At 38.6% G+C, this 21,058-nt stretch overlaps 1 protein-coding gene across 1 annotated transcript in view; it reads right to left on the bottom strand.

The window, feature by feature from the left end:
- gpc5a (glypican 5a) overlaps positions 1-21,058 on the bottom strand; it is a 132,802-nt gene that overhangs the window by 54,182 nt on the left and 57,562 nt on the right. Inside the window, exon 7 of the mRNA XM_056372061.1 lies at positions 13,606-13,726. Coding sequence (XP_056228036.1) covers positions 13,606-13,726 — 121 coding nt within the window. The remainder of the gene's footprint in view (positions 1-13,605; positions 13,727-21,058) is intronic.

Here is a 21,058-nt window from a genome sequence, read left to right as displayed (position 1 = left end):
CGTAACTGACTTCCTTTTTTACTCCTGTCATAATAACTATAGCTGCTAATGGTCAGCTAACATTAAAATGTGACTATGAGTTGTAATAACCTGCTTACACAGATGACCTACGGGCTCAAATTTTCAAACAGTCTCGCTGCTCGAGGGTTCTGTATGTGGAGTTCAAAAGCTGTCAACTCCAAACCTTGTTTGCAAAGGTAACAGCATCTGACAATAATTAGTCTATTTATGGAAGACAATATGCAGCGTGAGCTTAAGATTCATTATTAAAAGTTTAGAGGGAGATGAGCTTATGAGCCTGTGCGTACATGAATGTGTGTGTGAGGAAGAAGAAAAAGTGCTGCTGTCCAATCAAATCAGAACTTTATTCTTTAGAAACTTTGTTGGTTTTGGTGTTTGGTTTCATGGGTTCATCTGTTTAGAATAACAAAAATTGTAATTGACCAGCCTTATCCTTTAACATTGTTAGAAGAAAATTATTCATTAAACTGACTAAAATGACAGTAGCTTATGTAAAAATGGAAAACAAAAAAGGGATAAGAGAGCAACATGAAACTGAAATGGCCTCATCAATTTTGCAGTCAAAGCCTGGCTCTGTGTAAACATCACACATTTCCCAAGTTCAGCTGTAAATCGTGGAGTACAGACATCTGTAATTTATAATTTATAGATTTTTCTTTTATATATTTAAAAGAAGACTTAAGCATGTGTTTTGGTTTGTGTAGTTACTGGCAGATGACATTATTTGCATCATCAGTAGTAATTAATGAATAAAGTCTTGTTAGCGAATGATATTTCACAACAAACTAATTTGGAAACATTTGCCATGTTTGACCATGCCTGTCCGTCAGCAGACGACTAAGTTCTTTGACTCCTCTGGGCCAGGGGAATAACTGCTGTGCGTTTGATTGTATTGAACAGCTGTACTGCTCTTTCTGACACACAATGAAGTGAGCCTGCATAGCCTAACAGTGTTATTAGCCGCACTTCTGTGGACGGCATGGGGTTTTGTCTAATAATGGGCTTGTGAGACAGGTGCTCTGATTGGCTCAATGCATCTCCAGATGAGATAAAGCTCTGAGTATAGGAACCCTTGGGCAGGCCTCTGGCTGTTATTGCAGCGTGTGGAGAGTTAGTGACGACCAAATAATTCCAATTACTCTTTTCACAAACAAAACTGCCCACATGCTAATAAACTGCACCACTGCACATTTACTATGAATTTTTTTGAACACAGGGATCCCCCAGTGGTTGGTCATTTCCTCTTGTTTTTTTCAATTCCTGCACCAATTAAGAATTAAAGCTACATGAGATAATGGTAAACAACACAATTTCTGCAGATCCTTACAGATAAAACTGCACAGAACACATGTTCATGGCCAACTATGTCTTAATATTTAATGGAAGTTTGATATATGGAGGCATCAATGTGGCCAGACAGGGTTTTGCATGAAGTTATAATAAACTCTACATACTCCTGTACTTTCAAATGGCGGCAATTAACTCAACTAAGGTGTGAGCCTGGCTTTAGACTATTTTCAGGGACGGGTCTTTATAGCCGATTCACCCTTTTTTTTATTAATAGTTATAATTTAACCCACATTTGCATTGTTAATTTGTTGTAGCTGTTGCTTAATGCAAATTTAAACACTTTCCCCATGTGTTTCACAGTAAAACACTTCCTATTGTAAGCAATCATTCAGAAACAACTTGTAGTAACACTAGAAAGGCAAAAACAATGACTTACTGCAGCAATCAAATTCCTATTTCCCTCGGTGGCTCAATGTTGAAAACTCTAAAGTTTCTTTAATGTCTTAGTAACATTTTCAGTGGTGGCCATCCTTCAAACACTGGCACACATTTGGCTGACTGGAAGAACAACTATACAATACAGGGCTTTCACACCAAAAGTGTAAGGGTTAACATTGTGCCAAAAAGAAAAACCCATTTCCAATGGTGAATGTGTTAAACTGTATTCTGATTGACCACCTGGATGTAACACTGATGTCAACAACATGCTTCCACCAGGTTTCTTTGATTGACGAGAGGTGAAAGTCAGGGTAGCAAAAATGTAACTGTAGAGAGGAATGTCGAAAGAGTTTCTTTTGTGCAAATGAACTCTGAGAGTTGAGTAAGTCCACTCTCTATTGATATTACAAAGTAGAAAATTTATACTATGATTGTACGTTTAGCCTGAAAGCAGTGTTACACAATATCTACTGGCTTGTACTACCACAGGCTTGCAGCGATTCAGAAATGGCCTTCATGGGTAGGTAAGTTACAAATCTCAGCGATTCCTGTGCTGAACCACCTCTCAACTTAGTAAAAAAGTTAATTTTTACTGTTACAATCAGTGACAAAAAATATATTTTTGTGAAGTCCTGTCATTCACTCACATACATTGTGTTCAGTTCAGAATGTAGTTTCATGGACATGATTTATAAAGCCTATAATATAGATATTCTTTTGAAAATGGCTCAATTGTTTGATAAATGTTCTTCAGGTCATTTTTCACCCATAAGTGTTTCTTTCTCTCTCTCTCTCTCTCTCTGGGGATGACAATATCAGCCTGTTGGTTGATACGCTACTTTGGTCCAGGCTCTTTGGTCCATCTCAACAACTACTGCATGGATTGATATTAAATCGAGTAAAAAAAAAAAAATATCCATGGATGATTCCAACAACTGTTGTGGTCAGTGGATTTTTTCTAGCATCATCTGGTCAAAATTTTACTTTGTTCAGTAATTTCATTTATAACCAAATTAATACAAAACAATACCATGGAGCTGTACTTTGTACTCATTATTGAATGTTAGCATGCTAACACGCTAAACTACAAAGATGAAGATGGCGAACATTACACCTGCTAAACATCAGCATGTTAACATTGTCTTTGTGTTAGCATGCTGCTGTTAGCGCTTGACTCAAAGCACTACTGTGCCTTGAGCTGCTAGTGTGGCCGAAACCTTGTTATGACTTTATAAAAACATGAATTCATATGTTTCATGCATTCTTATCTTTCCTGTCTGATCCCTACCCGAAAAACAACTTTGGCCCCCTGATATATTCTATAAATTTCTAAACTCACCAATGTACACATCACTAACTTTTTTCATAATACCAGCTGTTTCCTCAGGAAATCACAACAAAGGCTATAGTTTGTGAGGCGTCTCAAAAGATTTAGGATGGGAAACGAGGCTTGGCTTAACTTTCATCACTGCACCATGGAGACTATATTCTGACAGGCTGTATCACAGTGCATAGTTTTGGTAATTCTGGCTGCACACGACTGGAAACTGCAGCAAAACACTGTAAAGCCAGCATCAAAAATTTACTGGCAAAGACCTACTACGGCTGCATGATATCTTCATTAGCCACTGCATAAGAAAAGCCCAAAGCATCATCAAGGACACCAGTCATCCTGCCCACACACTATTCTCACTCCTGCCATCTGGAAAATGCTACCAGAGCATTAAATCACCCACCACTCGTTTCAGAGACGGTTTCTTCCCACAGGTAGTCAGAAAAATGAATAATACCCACACACACATACACACACACATATACACACACATAAGTACAGACATGTACCTGTACTGTACCTACAATGTATATAGTTCTGTGTTTATTGTATATTTTTTGAGATACCACTCAATTATACTATCTATTGCATTTTTTATTTCTTATCCAAGGCTGAGAGTGACAGTGTCTGAGAGGCTGAGAGTACAACTATCTTATTTATCTTTTAACAAAGATGAACATGATACTGGTATATGTCTCTGCATTAAAGCAAACAAACACAGGTGTTACAGGTATAACTAAAAAAACTAGAGTTACCACCTCGCAGTTGTATCCCTCCGCCAACCTGTCAATTTGCAGGAAACAGTCACAATCTCTCCTTCCTGAGTTACTGTGTTGAATAGTGGCCAGAGGTGTTTTTTGCAGAACATTATGATGTCACAGTGAAGTTGACCTTTGTCCATAATATCTGATTATAAATTTGTATTAAATTGTCATAATTAGTGTATGAATTCCTGGTTTATGGCAAGAAATGTGTTTTGTGTGAACAGTTGTGCCAAATTTGAATAGATTCCCTCCAGGCTTTCCTGAGATATCACGTTCACAAGAATGGGACAGATGGATGGACAGACACCCCAAAAAAACTAAACTATCATAAAAATATGTCTGTTGTCTGTCGCCTGCGCAGACGCAGAGTTAGGGTATTTAAACTCTTGTATTTTTGGCTTTAAATTTATTTGTTTGACCGCTGGATAGGGTTATTAAAAGTATTAAACCATACGATTGTTTCAGCATTTCTAAAACTATGTCTTATATTGGAGAAAAAAGGTAGAAAATCTCATTGTACTGTTGTCCAATGCTTGAAATTTTCACTCAGCTGTCAACTCCAATCTGTGCCCTCAAACCATTAATGTATGTGCTTAAGATGTGTCAATAGTAATGGGGCAAGGCCCTGTTACTCAGTATCTTGTAAATGTGAGCACATCATGACTATAGTTATCCTGCCCACACAACCATTCAGTCAATATTTTCCCACCACAGACAAAATCAGGTATGGTCCCCAAAAACTGCAAGGAATTCAAACTAACAGTCAGTGACAAGCAATAACTAAAATTTATTGTTGATTCAAATTAACAGTGCACATTATGTATAGGGTACATTTCCTAAAGAGGTGCAGGGTGTCATGTGGCAAAATGAATCACACCTTCAAAGCTCTAAGAGATGAATCAAGCTGTGTGTGGATTTTAAGCTCATTAGTATTCTCTTTGAACATATTCTACTATCCGTAAATAGTGGGTGGAGGAGAGATCTTACAATGATCATATTTGCCAGTGAGAGAAGAAAAGTGTCAGGATGTGAGCAGGTCCCAAGACACATACTGTCATTTTCCATCTCCCTCACTGCAGCAGCAGCACTGACAGGATGTTTATCCAGACCGAGTGCAGCGGCAAAGAGGCAGCAGGTCAGTGAGTGAGAGGCAGGAGCAGAAATTAGATTATAATGTGAATTTTAGAATAGTCGTATAATTCAAATTAACCCTCCGTCCTATGACTTAACATTTGGAAGATTTCAAGGATAATGCAGGCGATGGTCAGTGCTCTTAATATTGCCAGCACGTCCCATGGCAATGAAGTGATGCTGCTAGCACATAAAGCCTGATGCAGCTCATTCCTCTATACAACAGACCTCCATTGTTGTCCAAAACTATAAAAACAAAAACACATCAGTGAGCCACAGCTCTGCACTGCATGACATGTTCCTTCATTTCGATTAACATAGGCATTGTAGTTTATTTTGAGAGAATCCCACAAACACTTTCCTGCTGCCATAAATACTCACTATGGCACCAAACGGGTTTTAATCCACAGCCCACGTTTACTACACTTGCTAGAAAACAACAGCGCCAGAGCACTTTGGTGTCCAGATGGTTACAGTGCGTGCCACATAACCGCAACATCCACAATTCGATTCTCAACCCGGGAACCTTTGTTGAATGTTGGACCCCTTCTCTCTCTCTCTGTCTCTCTCTCTCCCATGTTTCCTGTCTGCCTCTACTGTTAGGCAAAAACTGCCAACTTGATCTATAAAAAAAAAAAAAAAAAAAAGAAAGAAATGAAACTACTGTGCAACTGTTATACGAAATTACTAAACTTTTCAATAAAATGAATACGGAGAAAATAAAGAAAAAGAAAAAGAACAGACAAGCACTATAGTGACGATTTAAATAAACAGAAACAAGTAAACGGGTCGATTGTGGATATGTGAGCATTTTTCACTGAAACCTTTTTTCTGGGGTAAAAAAATAACTACATATGAGTGTAATTCTTAGAAGAAAAGGTTGTTAAAATTTAAAAGTATGTTTTAATCAAATGTGATTTCCTTTTATTTTGTAATATTGTAAAACTTGAATTTAGCAATTTATGACCATTTACACGAAGAGGATTATCCTGCTGTTGCTCAAAATGGCTTTTAATGATCGTAAACACATGAGGTCATTTAAGACAAAATTGTTATCTACAGGTACGCAGCTTAGCTGGATTTGTCTTTTAATGCTTTTATTTACCGCACTTGGCTATAATGAATGAAGCCATGGAGTGCAGGTTAAAACATGAATTATTATGCTGCAGGTTTTGTGGTTTGTCTCCAATTTAAACCCACTTGACATATCATTTACAGATTCTATGCTGGATACCAACATGAATTAGTTGCACAAGCTCAATTTGTAAGTCATATTCAGCAGGTGTGGTGTGTTAAATATCTTTAAAAATAAACAAAAACAAAAAAAAATAAATAAAAAAAAGGATGTTGGTTATATCCCAAGATTGCCTTCGCTCCTTGACTGGACTTTTATAACAGTCAAATGCTATGATGTGGTACGCACATTTAGGAGCACAACAAATAAAATGTGAATATATCCTCAGTGTTAATCCTTTGGTCTAAGAGGAGAGAGCGCATGAATAATTCACAAGCAAAACTGCTGGTCAACCACCACATCAATGACTGGTAAATAATTCAGCCCGCAGACTGGATGAGGAGCTGCTTGCCCCTGATTTTGATTGAGAGACACAGGGACAGGACCTACTTATAGATTCTTGATGGGTTTTACCACATCAAGAGGAGAGGACAGGCAAGGAGGAGAGGAGCCAACAAATAATTCATAGGAAAGAGCTGCTGATGAGCAAGATGATGAAATCTAGAGTTTGTACTCTCAGATTGCATGATGAATTTGTCAATAGCTGCATTGCTGTTTTGTGTTTTCCTGCAGTCTCGGCTGTGGAATAGTAATGATACATTTCCATTTGGTTCTGTGGAAACTGGGAGTGGTTTCTGCACTTCATTTACTCAAGGTCAGGGGCAAATAAATGGAAATAGTAAAGAACATTTCTGATATGTAGATGACAAACATGGAAATCAACATTTGCATGGACACACCATTCTTATCCTCATAAAAATGCCCCACAGTGGCGACTTTAAAAGGTAATAGAATTGCATTTTCATCCATATTTCAGTGAACACTTTCTTCTGTCTCTCCAGCCATTAAAAAAGGCAACTTGCCATTCATGCACACATGCACATGTACTTTAAGTTTCATCATATTAATAAGGTGCACCAACACCATAGTGATTTATAGAAGTAATACACTGTGTAGGGTACACCCATATGTGCACACAGTCACTCATGTGTACAATGGAATAAACGTGTGCACTGGTATATGTAATTGATGTTTTGGCTGGTCATAAAATGAGCTGCCATTAACCCCCCCCCCCTCACATACGTTCACACACACACCCACAAACACACACAACTCTATAGTTCTTCCCTTTTTCATCGACCACAGATAAATTCAATAAATTTAAATTTCAAAGAAACACCATTTAACACTGCCTACATTTTAAATCAATGTGCTGAACATGACCCACATATCCTCCTTGAGCCCCAGTTTCAATTTTATACAGCCACATTGTCAGTGAATTACATGATTACCACTTCCTGGGACTCCCTGTTGTGTCAAAACATGCCGTGTGCCTCACAACATGTGTCATCAACACCTTTAAGACAGCTGAGGAATAAAACATTAGAGATGGAAATTGATGCTAAATGACAAAGTCGGGTCATACACACAAGTTGACACTCGTGCCGCATTTCACCAACTAATGAGGTGCCAATCAGAACTATTTGCAAATCAAGTCCCAATGAGATGATAATGCAAACTAGACTCAAGGACTGTGAACACACAAGCTGTTCAATGAATCGTACCAGATGTATAATATAAAAGGTCTGCAATTACCAGACACAGCATCACTGTAAGACTTCACCTCCCTCTACAGTGACGTCTAGTATGAAAACACAAGTCGTTTCTCTGAAGTAACAGCACAGGTTATTTCAGACTGTACAGGAACCATTTTAGATGCCACGTTGATTAATTAGCTCTCTTAAATATGTTTCCTGCTTCAGAAAGCCAGGGCTCAACAGTATGAGTATGATATAATCTTGAACTCCTGAGCCGAAGTCACAACCTTTTATGCCCAAACTCCCTGTTTTTAGTCGATCTTCATCAGAGTCATGGAACAGATGCAGGTTCTGTTTTATCACGTATCAATCCACACAATCTCCGAGCGATACAACAACAGTCCTGCGTTAAAACAGCACCGGAGGCAGCATTGGTGGAGGAGTGTTGTTTAAAGCGCCAGTCAGAGAATTAAATACGATCCAGGAAGTCCAACTCAAGAAAACAGATTAATGATTAAAGGCTTATCAGATGCCAAAACACAGCACAGCGGTTTGTAATACTCAGAGACAGGATTTCACATCTCTGAAAAGTTATCACGGCAGCAACAAGGCCTACTTTATTTTTCATCGCAACCATCATTAGATAGACATTAGAAATACAGTAAGTAATACAATAAGTAATCTACCAGGAATGTGTGCTTGCATGTACTTGATGGGCCAATGCAGCGTTTTGTCAGCCGTCAGGTTGAAGCAAAAGTCGAACCTTGTTTAACTTTTGTGATAGGACGATTCTGTGATGTTTTGTGTGGGAGCACGGTGTGTTGGTTCCCCCGACTCAGCTGAAAAAATGGTTCCATTCAAATGAATGAGAGGGCTGCTTTTTTTTTTTTTTTTTTCTACTTAGCTTTCCAGATGCACCCGGTGCGTCTTGTGGTCGCTTAGGTCAGTCAAGGCTCGTCTCTGTTCTGGCTCCACAGTAGTGGAATGAGCTCCCCACTGAAGTCAGGAAAGCAGAGTCACTGCCGCAGGCTACAAACCCACCTACTAGTGCATACATTTACCTGCTAGTACTTACTCTTCAAATCTCTGTACGCACTTGTACTGTAGCACTGAACATTCTTCTAGTTTGTTTGTGTCAAAGGGGATACCCTGCAAACTGATATCTAGCTCTTGCTTCTACGTGTTTTGAATGCATCTATCGTAGATAGATCGCCTTGGACAAAAGCGCCCGCCACATGAATGTAATGTAACATCAGTGACGAGCAGCTGACTTTGAAGGAGAGCAACCATCAAACACCGGTCAGAGTCCGTGTGGACTGAACGAGTATCGCTTACGTGCTGCTACCATCTTGCATTGTGTGTAAATTTGGGGTAAGACTATACCAACATCACACAAATTCTGACTTTGCTACTGAAAAAGGACTTTAGCATTTGTACTAAATACCACTTTTTAAAATCTTATTTGTAAAGCGCGGAGACGTCTTCCTTTATTAGGACACATCCGATAAAACTGGAATACTGTCTGTTTCTAATTCACCGCAGTGACTGGGATAAAACATTCACTGTGATGAATGATTTTGCAGATCACTGCGTTGTGCAACTGATATGAGGCTTACAAGTATAACAACAAAGCACTTCTCTTTGAAATCAGTTTGACCTATTGATGGAGTGTAATTTGGCTTGAGTGTACTCAAGCTACTGCTACAATTAATTATTGGGTTATTTGCATCTTGAATTCCCATAAAACCCAAACAAAGTCCTGGAAAAGCTTACAGCAACACAAGATCTGAATGGTTAATGGTAATGACTACAAACAACACAGACAAGGTTCACTAATTACGCTACTACACAGGTACAATATCTTTATATTTATTGCATGTGCTGGAGGCAGTGCTGGCACAGACCATGAGGATCTGGCAAACAGAACTTGAGCAGAAGGGCAAATTATGTTTTTTTCTTTAAAGCGTGCATCCATTATGATTGTATAAGGTGCAGCTTTATTGATTATAAATATATAAATGACATGAAACATGAAAAGTCTTAAAACTCATTTCTTTTTCAGATAGTGTCCTTACTGCATTCATTGTTTGTCCTTCACACATTCAATATGTGGGAAATAATATTAAGACTTAAAGCAATTTCATTGTATGAAGATTCTTGTTGTTCATGATAATTACTCATATCTTCACAGCTGACAAAGTACAACAAAAAGATTATTTGTTTCAAAACTAAAATCACATTATCATTAACATACATAACAACTGACTCCTGTGTTACATTTTACTCTGTTTAATTAGCAGAAATGCTGTCATTTCCCCAGAGATTATATCTGGATACTATTTATATTCTGTGGGACTAATTAGCACTTTAGTTTGGTATTATTGAGGTGGGGAGTGTTTTTTTTTTTTTTTAATCTCTAAACGTGGTTGATATATATGTGTAACACCTTTGCTGATGGGGACCATCATTTTTGTTCTCAGGCTCCAAGGAACATCATACAGGTCAGAAATATCTTTTTTTTTGTGTGTGTTTCTAATTTGACAATTTATGATGCTAATGTTTTTATCATTCTCATGCTGAAATTTGTGCTTCATAGCTAATTGAAAACCTCATTGTGGTGCTGAAGGAAAAGTCAGGGTACAGAATAAACCATTTGGGAACTGTGAGTCAATATTTAGTTTCTTGTTTTGTTTAGTTTTTAACTGGATAGGTGAAAACTTTGACATTAAGATTCATGGTCAGAGGCGCTCGTGTCTGTATAAAATTTCATGGAAAATTTAAAAAAAAAACTGTTGGGCCAAAATGGCTAAACGACCAAACCAACAAATCAACCGACTGAATGACTGACACTGTTATGAGCTACAGCGCATATGGCAATCTGACGATGTCATTTTATAATAGCCATTAGTTTGTTTTCAGTCATACTTGCTGAAAGGTGGGATCACGACCAAGAGCAACCAACATAACAGGGACAAAAAGCACATGTTAATTAGCTTTGGTTGAAACTCTGTTGTCTTTTCATTTCATGCTGCCTTCGCTGAATAAATTCTTTAAATGCATTTAAATTTCAGGGATTTCACAGTCGGATGATTTTTAAGGGCAGTTGACAACCAGGGAGTCACTGTTGGATGTTTGATTTAATTCCATTCATATCCAACATTCCTTTTTATTCATGTATTAATAAACTACCTCTATTTTATTTCCAAGTAAACTCGGAAGAAGTGTTCCTGGAAGAAACCACAGTCAGAACTTTTTTTTAAACAGAAAGCGTGCAGCTGCTCTGTCAACGCATTTGAATTGTTCCAGTGACGTCTTCAAAAAGACAATTACAAAAGACATTACAAAGACTAACTGTGCAGGTGTTGAAAACAGAATATTATTCCAAAGCTGAAGCAAAAATACAGAATAAACTTCAAGTTATGCATCTGAAAAACAAATCTCATACTGCGAGCTATTTTTTTTTTTTTTTTTTTTGAGTCGTTGCTACAAGTCAGACTGACCTCAGTTAGTTTCTGTACGCACCAGAGATTCACCTTTAAGCAAAGCAAATGTAGGGCAAATATTTAAAGATATAAATGGAGGGGAAAAAAAAGAAAAAAAAAAAAAAAACAAGAAAGAAATGAAGACGTCAAACCAGAAAGAAACAAAAACCAGTAATAGTTCTGAACTGATCATAACTGACAGTGAGGTTTAACACCTCTTGTGTGTACAATTATTAGCGATAAACAAACCTTAAACAATGTCAGAAAGCATTAAGAATATTAAATTTACCTGTCATCTAATATAAGTCTGTCAGTCAAACTGGGAGGGATAGGTGCAGTTTTGTTTTTGTATTTGAACATCAGTAATGTTTGTGTTGTACCTTTAAAGTGGTTAGAATCAGTATTTTCACATGAACAGTGGATCAGTTGTGCACTGTGAAGGTGCTTGCTCTAGCTGAATTATCTCATGACTCTGAAGGTCTCTCAGCTCTGTTGAGCATTTTGGCGCCTTTCATCTCATTTTTTTTTTTTGTTTTTTTTGTTTTCTGGCTACAACTTTAATGTTTGGTTCACTCGCCGCTTTTATCCAACTCCAGACGAAGCAGGCAGATGTATTCAGTGAAAAAAAAAAAACCAAACACTGAAGATCCACTGTGTAATACCTGTCCAGCACCAAATGGCAGACAGACAAAGTTAATGACTAGCTGGTGAACACGGTGCAGATAAAAGACCAAGATATTTCCCTAAGGAGTCGGTGGAGACCAAACACAGAGTTAATAAGAGATGAATGCTGGTGTTAAATTCATCAGGTGGAAACAAGCACAGCCTAACACAAGAGAATCCTGTTGTTGCTCTGTATCCACTGTGCTAACAAGTTTGCCATATAAGCTTAAAAGGTGATGATATGTGAATGTTGTGTTTACAGCTTGTTTTCAACTGCCCACAAGTGGCCAAAAAAATTGGATATATGGAACTACTTTCTGCAACGTACGTGTACAATTGTGCTGTCATTAGACACAGATGTTCATCTATATGTACTGAAGCAGATGTTAGTATTGAAGTCACATCTCAAAGTCCATAACTGACCGTGACGTATATGATTCTACTAGGGATCAATGAGTGAATCACTCACTACTGATCGGTTTTTAACCAAAGACTGGGTATATAAGAACAAGAGGAACAGGTTGTAAGATAATGACATTCATTAAAATGTTTTTATTAGAATGAACTGTCAGCAGAAAAGAAGATGAACAGACACAAAGAGAGAAGAGTATGTGCGACAGATATTGCGTGGAAAAAAAACAGAGGGCTTGAAGTTACACTCAGCCCAGATTATGATTACATAATCTGGGCTGAGCTGATGATCTGTTTCTTAGGAGTTACAGTAAATCATGTGCAACAGAGAAACAATTTCAGTATCCAAGCTCATAAACCTGCGTTTCTCCTGTAGGTAAAAATCCACAGAACCACAAGGACGTTCAAAGAAGCACGTTTAAGATGCAAACGGTGAAAGCAGACACGGTGAATGTCAACAAGGTAGCTCAGGAGCTCTCAAATTGTTATGATATAGATTTATGTGTTCTGACATCCCACAGATGGTGTGAATTAGTCAGGGAGGGGGTGTCAGCGCGAGGTCAAGAGAGATGACCTGGCCTTCAGCCTGCCACTTGGGGAACCCAAGCAACAGATGCGCGAAGCTGCTGCTGTTGCTGTTGCTGCTGCTGCCGCTGCAGTGAAACAACAGAGGTGGCTACAGCAGCTGTTATTGAAGCTGCAGCAGAAAAGGCGCTCCCCTAAACTGCCCTAATCTCATCATCGTGAGAGATAAACAGCTCTGAAAGGAGCCACAGCAGCACAAATGTGCATCAAAGCAGACTGACTGATAGAACAGCTACATTGATTTTGACAAAGAGCAGAAAAAGGATTTTGTAAATATGAAGACACACAAACCAGATCAAATGGGTTTCTAAATGTGTAATGATTGATTTTGTTTTTCATTGCCTGGAGATGATTTTGCATTTGAGACTAGTTTTCTATTAGCCGGTACTTACTGGTAATAGAGGATATAAATGAATTATTTTGTCAAGGATTATTCAGAGGAAAAGTGTGAAGAGCTTCAGCTTTGTGAGCAGTCATTTCTTTACAAGGCAGCAGTCAGTGCTCCTTAAAGAACAAGCCAAAAGCTGACAGGAGCTACTTTATGTTCCATAGACTGACAAAGAGAATTAGCAGATTGCCTTAGGAGACGTTTCCCATGTGTCTGACAGAATGAGGGATGGAAATATGGAATTAAAACAAAGTGAGAGCTTCAATAAAAGAGGAAATTGGATAATGTACATACAGCAAATATGTACAGAGAATGAGAGAGTCTCACCTGATTGATGTGCTTCAGTTTGTCAATGATTTGATTAATCACAGGATCTGCTTCCTTCACTTTGACTTCGGGGTTGGCACTTTGAGCTTTGATCCCATTGCCGACCACGCGGAGGGTGTAGCTGTGAACAAAGTGCAGAAGAAAGAGGGTCGAGTCTGTGAGTATTTTCATGTATCCTCTTGTCATGTTTAAGTATCAAATGAGAAATACCAGTGGTGGAAAGTAACTACAGTAAGTAACCTACTGTATTTAAGCACAAACTCTTGTACTTCATTTTAATACACTTTATTCTACTCCACAACATTTATTTGAGAAGTGTGGCTAATAGTTAATTTTCAGATTGAGATTGTTCATAATTCATAAAACATATGATTGAATGATTGTAGTTTATAAAACACCATACATTGTTAACAAATAAAGTGGCTGATGATCATTTAAAAGTAAACAGGGTCTGGTTGGGGAAACTGGTCAAGTTTCATTTGTCTACTGGTTGTTAGTTGTTCTGCCAATCCGTTTTGATGCTCCAGGTTTTGCCATGGATTTAATTTTTCAGTTCGCAATCAGACTGAGAATGCAAACAAGTATACAGTATGGTCCGATGGCAAAACAGCGATAAGTCTTAATACAAAAAAATGCAAAAAAAAACAAGAATCATCTTGTGTTAAATTTTTTTTTAAAACTTATTATTTTCTAAATCTTGTCACCAGAATTGTACTGTACTGCAAATGATGGTTCCGCCACATGCGATACCTTCACGGCCCACCAGTGAGCCCCACCCCACAAGTTGGGAACCACTGATCTATATAAACTATCTAACTGTATATATCTCGAGCAGCTACAACAATAAACTACTCTTTAAACACTGATGAGTCAGTATTAACAATCTAATAATGTCATATATACAAAAAGTACTTCAAGTACATTTAACTTGTAATAGAGTATTTCGAATAGTATTTTTTTCTCAAGTAAAGGAACTGAGAACTTCAGTCGACACTCTCTGAATCTGAATAAAACCCAAACTATTATCTCCTCTTCTCTTCTGGAGCAACAATAAAAGATCTTCAATATTCTGAACTCAGACGAAGGTGATGGAATAGTTCATTTGTAAGAATACAAATGAACCATCCTTTGGTTAAAGTGGGATTTGTGTCGTGGACATAAGATGATACACCTGAACGAGCATCTCTGCTGCAGCTCTAAGCCATTACATCTATGGTTTATCAAAACTATACATCAGTACACTGTACTCAGCTATTCATTTACAATGTGTGCCGTAACGTTTCAATATGCCGCATTAATCCTTGTTTTAAAGCAGTCTGTTGTTGTTATAGCTTGGTAATAGGCTTCAGTTCACCTCAAGGACTCCTGACTATTTAGTTTCAGTCCAGTCTGTCAGCTGTAATGACTCTGACCGTGGCAGCTGGTGAGTGAGCACAATGCACTCACATCTCAATCACCAGCATATCATTTAATCAAACTAGTAGATCAAGGTAAAGTCACTCATGGCTGAAAGTTCTGCTGAGTGTGTGTTTTTGAAGCAGATCTGACAAGGAGGGGACCACTAAGGTGTTGTGCCCGATGTCCCTTTGAGCTTAAAATATCTGGATCAGAGAATTAAAAATAAAACATAAAATAAAAAAAACACACAATCAGTGACAGGCTAAGATGACTGGTGGGTGATTCTGTAGCAGCTAAGGCTCCTCAAGCCACACAAGGTCAGAAAGAAAAAAACATGTATGAATAAATAAAGTGCAGGAAGCATAGGTGCCTAATTTATTTAAAAGAAAAGGTGGGTGGCAGAATTCAAATTCAGTCAGGATGTCTGTCGTTCAAACGCAATTTTGATGTTAATTTCCAGCAAATCTGAGCTCCTAAATATGATTATTTTGGGAAGATACAGCCGCCATTCAACATCCTTTTCTACTTTTTATCACTGGTCTGTTATCGCCATTATTTTTCTTATTAGGCTCTTTCTTCTTCTTCTTTTGTGGCCTCTGTCCTCGTCGTCTGAGCTGCGGCTGCCGTCTGTATTCTGGCAGCTACGTCAAATGAAATATTAAAATGAACATTTTAAATCTGTCTGTGCAATAGCGGCGCTCTGGTAATTTAAAGCACAGATGGTAAATTTATAAAAATGCATTTGTTTGATTTATAAAAAATAACTAGTGGGGGAAAAAACAACACAATCTGTGAGATGATTAAATTCAAGTGAGATTTTATTCAGGTTTCTTGTTGGCTTCATTTGGGTTGAGATTTGCTCCATCATGCGTGTGACTCGTGTCATTTAATTTCCTTTCAAATTAATTTTAATATCAGATGTTAAAAGAATCAATTTATTCCACGTGCTCTGATTAAAACTATGCTGGTGGGTTGACCCTTTGTTCAACCAAAATTGAGGAATTTGGGAAAAGGTTTGTTCACATGAAAGAGTCTGAATGGAAAAAGACTGGAAAACATCATCTCCAGCTGCGCGATGGATTTTACAGTAACCGGGTTATCACAGTGCATGTCAACAGCAACTTTTCAGATTTTTCTTTGAAAAACTCGGCTTTCTTGTGCACGTCTGAACACTACCGATCGACCCAAACTGTAAGAGTGAAAGTGAAAGACCCTGTTTGCTCGATGCGGCAGGCGCCTGTGGCTGGAGTCAGACGTGTTTGGGACTAAGCTGCACCTGAACCGTGTCTACCGGAGCTATGATCCAGCGGCCTCCAGCTCTGTTTAATCCCTGAACACACCTGCTGAGATTGAGATTGTATGTGTAATAACTGGAAGGAAGATAGTCCTTGTTGGGTCTGGCACTACTATAAATTGCTAAGGGTCCACTTGGTAAGAAAACATAAAGGTTAAAAATCAACAGTAAAGAGAAATGACTGGGCCCACTTGCACTTGCAGGCTTTGATAAACTCCTAGCTTGCTTACAGTTATCATGAGATGCCATCCTACATAACAAATATAAAATCCACCTCTTCATGACCTTTACTGCAGTCTTTTCCCCTCCTTTCTGTAGACTGTGATTAATAGCAGATTGAAGAGATTACATCAGAGCCATCTGTGCCCAGTTCCACCCGATGAAGATGTGTGCAGCCACACATCTGTATAAAAAAATCCTGTATGTTATTATCAAAAAGTGTTTTTACGTTTGGAAAACCGCTTGCAAGCATGAATTTAAATGTAGTTAAACGTGAAGCACATATAAAATATCGTTAGTATCCATGCACACACACAGATAAACACACATACATACATATAAATACAGGGGCAGCTCCTCTTGCATTCAGTAAGCAATGTATTTCATTATGCCACTGGGATCCATAACCTGAAACACATGCAAACTCTTGTACCATGCTGCAGGGCTGGGAGCACAACACAAAGACTCTCGGGGGGGTTGCGACAACAGAAAATAAGGGTGTGCTCCTTAAAAGGTGTCACAGATAAAAAAAAAAAAAACATTGATCATAGTCATTACATATTCTTGAGGATGAGTAAAAAGCATACAGTAGCATCAGGCACAACCTACAAGAGGATATCAAACAGCTGAGTGATTGCCTGTGTCTCTGTGGACCAGCAGCGGGATCCTACAATCTATATCCTTCTCTCCAAAGGGACGCTTGGTTTGCATCTCATCTCTGCTCACACTGCTGTTCAGCCCTAGATTAAAAATTTCAATCATTTTATTCTTGGCTCTTATCCCCACCTCATTCAGCTATATTTGTCTGTAAGTGCAAAACCTTCACGTCTGGAACAAAGAATTCTGAGGCCTTATTCCTTGACTTCAGGACAGTGTAGGACTGGCACGTCAAGGCAATTTACTCTGATCATGGCACAGGAGGAGCATGACTCTTCTCCCTGACATCCTCTATCTACTCTGCTACTGCGGTCGTGTATAAAACATAGATGCAAGCTACTGCGCGGAATATGATGCTTCGTATTTGCAATATTTTTGGTCTCAAGTGCATCGTCTTCGCTGTATCCTGTTGATGAGGACTGTGAGGACGAGGAGTGTTTAAGAGTTAGGCTTAAATTTGACTGTCGCACAGCACGCTCGCAACTTCAGAAAACACACCCAAACACGCAAAGCACAATCAAATGTAGAGGTATGGAAGTAGAGATTGAAAACATCCTAGAGGAGGCACAGAGGTTAGCAGGTTCATCATTATGTATTGCCGTTACATAAATAGCAATTACAGATGTTTGAAATTGGCACCACGGTTACCGTCGCTGATGTGTAGTGATCTCGAAGGGCGTTTATGCATTTGGCTGCTTCCTATTTTTGCTGTGTTTTCGTTATAGCTGGCATGTGTTGTTGATTTTTCTTTCAGAATTCCAAATAGTGACCAGTTTTAGCTAGATTTCATATTGTATACATTTTTCAAAATTTGCCAAAATGCAGTGTTTCAGTCTGCTCGCTGTAGTTCCTGGAGGCAGTTGACTGATGGCTGCTGAACGCTCATGACATCGTTTAACTAGCATGTCACAGACTGCTCATACTGTTTCAGATCTACTACTACGCTTCTGCTGCCTTTGAGGTATCAATAATGAGTTGCAACTGAGCATGTCTGTTCATTATTTGCAGTCAAACCATCTGTCTTTCAATTGTGGGTTCACATGAATAATTACTGTGGTGCTATATAAGACGATGTTCAAACATTTTTTTTGTTCTTAAATGCTAAGCTGGCTATTTTAAAACTGCTAAAGAAGAATGAAAGCAACAAGACGGGATGAGCAAATTATGCTCAGTTATTTATCAAGCTGATATGTTTGTTTATTTTCTTTTCTTTCTTTCTTTCTTTCTTTCTTTTTTTTTTTTTTTTTAAACAAACATCTGGATCTGGATTTTACAAACAGTTGGATGTCTGAATGTAGAAATGTATTTTTCCTGAGAGCCCCTTCATCAAAATGTTATGGCGAGAGGAGTTCAGTGGCTCGGGAGATAATGGAGGTCGACCATGCACAGTGTTCATGGCTGGCTGAGTGGGAAACAAAGCAGCCCTGCGGTTAGTAGACTAGAAGGCAATACCTGCCTTAGTTGTCACTGAGGAAACAAAAGTCCTTCTGGCTCATCGCTGGGCGCAGAGAGGATCTGGGAAGAGGCCGCCACTTCAAAGCAGCCTGTTCACTTAAGCTCAAAAGGACAGAAAATACTCCAGGCAAGACAATACAACATGTGCAGTTTAATGTGTAAACTCAACAAGAGGGCCATGCTTCAAACAAGCATCTGTTTGGTGCAATAACCCAGAGTTAATATGGTAATAAAGATAGCGATACACACGGTGACACAACACTGTAATTAAATAATACATCAAGATTTCCATACCTCCTGCAGTGAATAAGTGTATGTTTACATTCCACGATATGTACAGTAAGGCGGAGTTTTCAGATATCTTTTGGAAAGACTTATTTCCTTGTGCACAAACTCTGAATCAGATAAATTAATTGACTGACAAAACTTTGGCAGACCGTTTGTAATAAGGTATTTTCATAAAGGATTATCATAATCAGGATTACAAGGTTTGCCGGTATGTATATCTAGAACTGTGTACCTTTACTGAGAGCTGCGACAAAGAGGATAATACAACAGCAGTCAACAGTGCCTCTGGCAAAGATTTAGCTCCAAACATCACTACTGCCATGTTTGTTCCAATTACTAGGAAGCCCTGAGCCTTGAAGTTGTATTGACTTGTGCCAGTGAGACACTATGGAATTAGCCAGACAGAGCTGTTTGAACAAGGTGGCAGCTGTAATTAATATGGTCTGGTAGTTGGTCGGTGGGTAATGGGCATTTTGTGTCAGGAATCTGTACTTACGCTGTCATACTGAGATGTTTGGGGGAGGGGGGGGGCTTGCTCTTATGAAGACAGATTCATTACGGATTCATAAAAACAAGGTTTTGCAGAACTGCAAAACTCTGCAGGAAGTGCACTCTAACGGCTATCATCTATCATTTTATTTTACATGTTTACATTTTATTTACTTTATGTTTGTGTCGAGTAGGTGACGATTTGGCAGATTTCAGTCTGAGAACTGTGGTCCCACATGAGCAAAAAGAATCTGCCAGAGTTGGAAAAGTCTGAGTTACTTAAACTGATAGATTTCTGTATTTGTGCTTTTGGGTGAGATTCAGTTGGTAAAAAGTAATGTCACATATTAAGTATTACTTTTTCTTTTAGATCAGCAGAACAAGGAATGTTCATACTGATATATCCGTAAAATGTCATGTTTCTGTGCCATGTTTCTGTGGTTACGTTTGGTTAACCTGAAGCACTGGATTACAGTTGGGAACGCTGCCTGCCAGTGAGTGTAATGCAGGCAGCAAATTATGCTTCTTCCAAAATGTATTTGACAAAGCAAATTAGTAAATGTTCAAGGATTCAAGAGAGTCAATATTTAATTGCCATATCAACCTGACAGTCGATTGGACTTTGTTTTGGTGCGCTCAACAACAGCAAACATATAAACACATAGTACACACAAGTGACCACAAAAAAACCCCCCAAAAAAACAGTCACAGTCATAATATAATAAACACAGTTAGTGCAAAAGTGCCAGATTAAAGTGCATGTGCTTGTTTATACAACCAGTGAAGCATTTAGGATGTGGATGGCTTCAGGGTAAGTGCTATTGTGAAAGCGAGATATATATTTTGTAGGAGACAGAGTTGGACTATTTGATATTAAATTTTCTTTTGCTTTGAGCTTTCCACTTGATTACACTTGTAATGCCTCTTACTTCAGGTTTATGTGCCCATTCCGCCTCTTTAACAATGACTCAACAGCTTAGGGGGAGCACTTTGTGCACTTGATGTTTGCTCATTCATGTTTTTTTTTTACAAACGCATTATTGTTTGGGGAAATTACGGCACACGCTCCGCACAATGGCACAGAGGCCCAAGACCCCAACACAAGAGGAGCACAGTGTGAGCGACGTAGAACTGACAGCATGCTAAAAGTGCAGGGGTCAAGTCAATACATGAATTTATTAATTCAAAAGTTATCTCAGTTACAGCACTATCAGTGGACTTAGGGTGATGATATCAAAGTCAGTGACAAATTTCAATAATGCACCTGCACTTCAAATGATGCATGTATGGAAAAACAAAGCCGATGAACGAGCATTGACTGCTGGATGGTTTATTGATGCGTCTTCTTTCTGACACAGTTCTTGCTATAACGCCCCGGTGCACCGCCCTCACTGTGATAGCCACATCAAAAACCGCTTGTCCACATCCAGAGCAAACTTTATATAAACAGCATTCTTCCAATGTTTTAAACAGATTCACATAAATGAGTGCCAGCATATGGCTTGGCACTTCTCTTCACACTGATGCCCAAAACAACACCTACCTCACATTCACAGAAATCCATTACTCGGGTTGTAAAGAGTGTGTTATATTGTACCAATAATTTCCCCTGCAAAGCTAAGTGGCTCTGTGTGAGCTACTGCATCAGGCACA

This window comes from Seriola aureovittata, chromosome 1, assembly GCF_021018895.1.
Source record: "Seriola aureovittata isolate HTS-2021-v1 ecotype China chromosome 1, ASM2101889v1, whole genome shotgun sequence".
NCBI lineage: Eukaryota > Metazoa > Chordata > Actinopteri > Carangiformes > Carangidae > Seriola > Seriola aureovittata.
The sequence above is the reverse complement of the archived record's forward strand: the minus strand, read 5'-3'. Positions and strand labels throughout refer to the sequence as shown.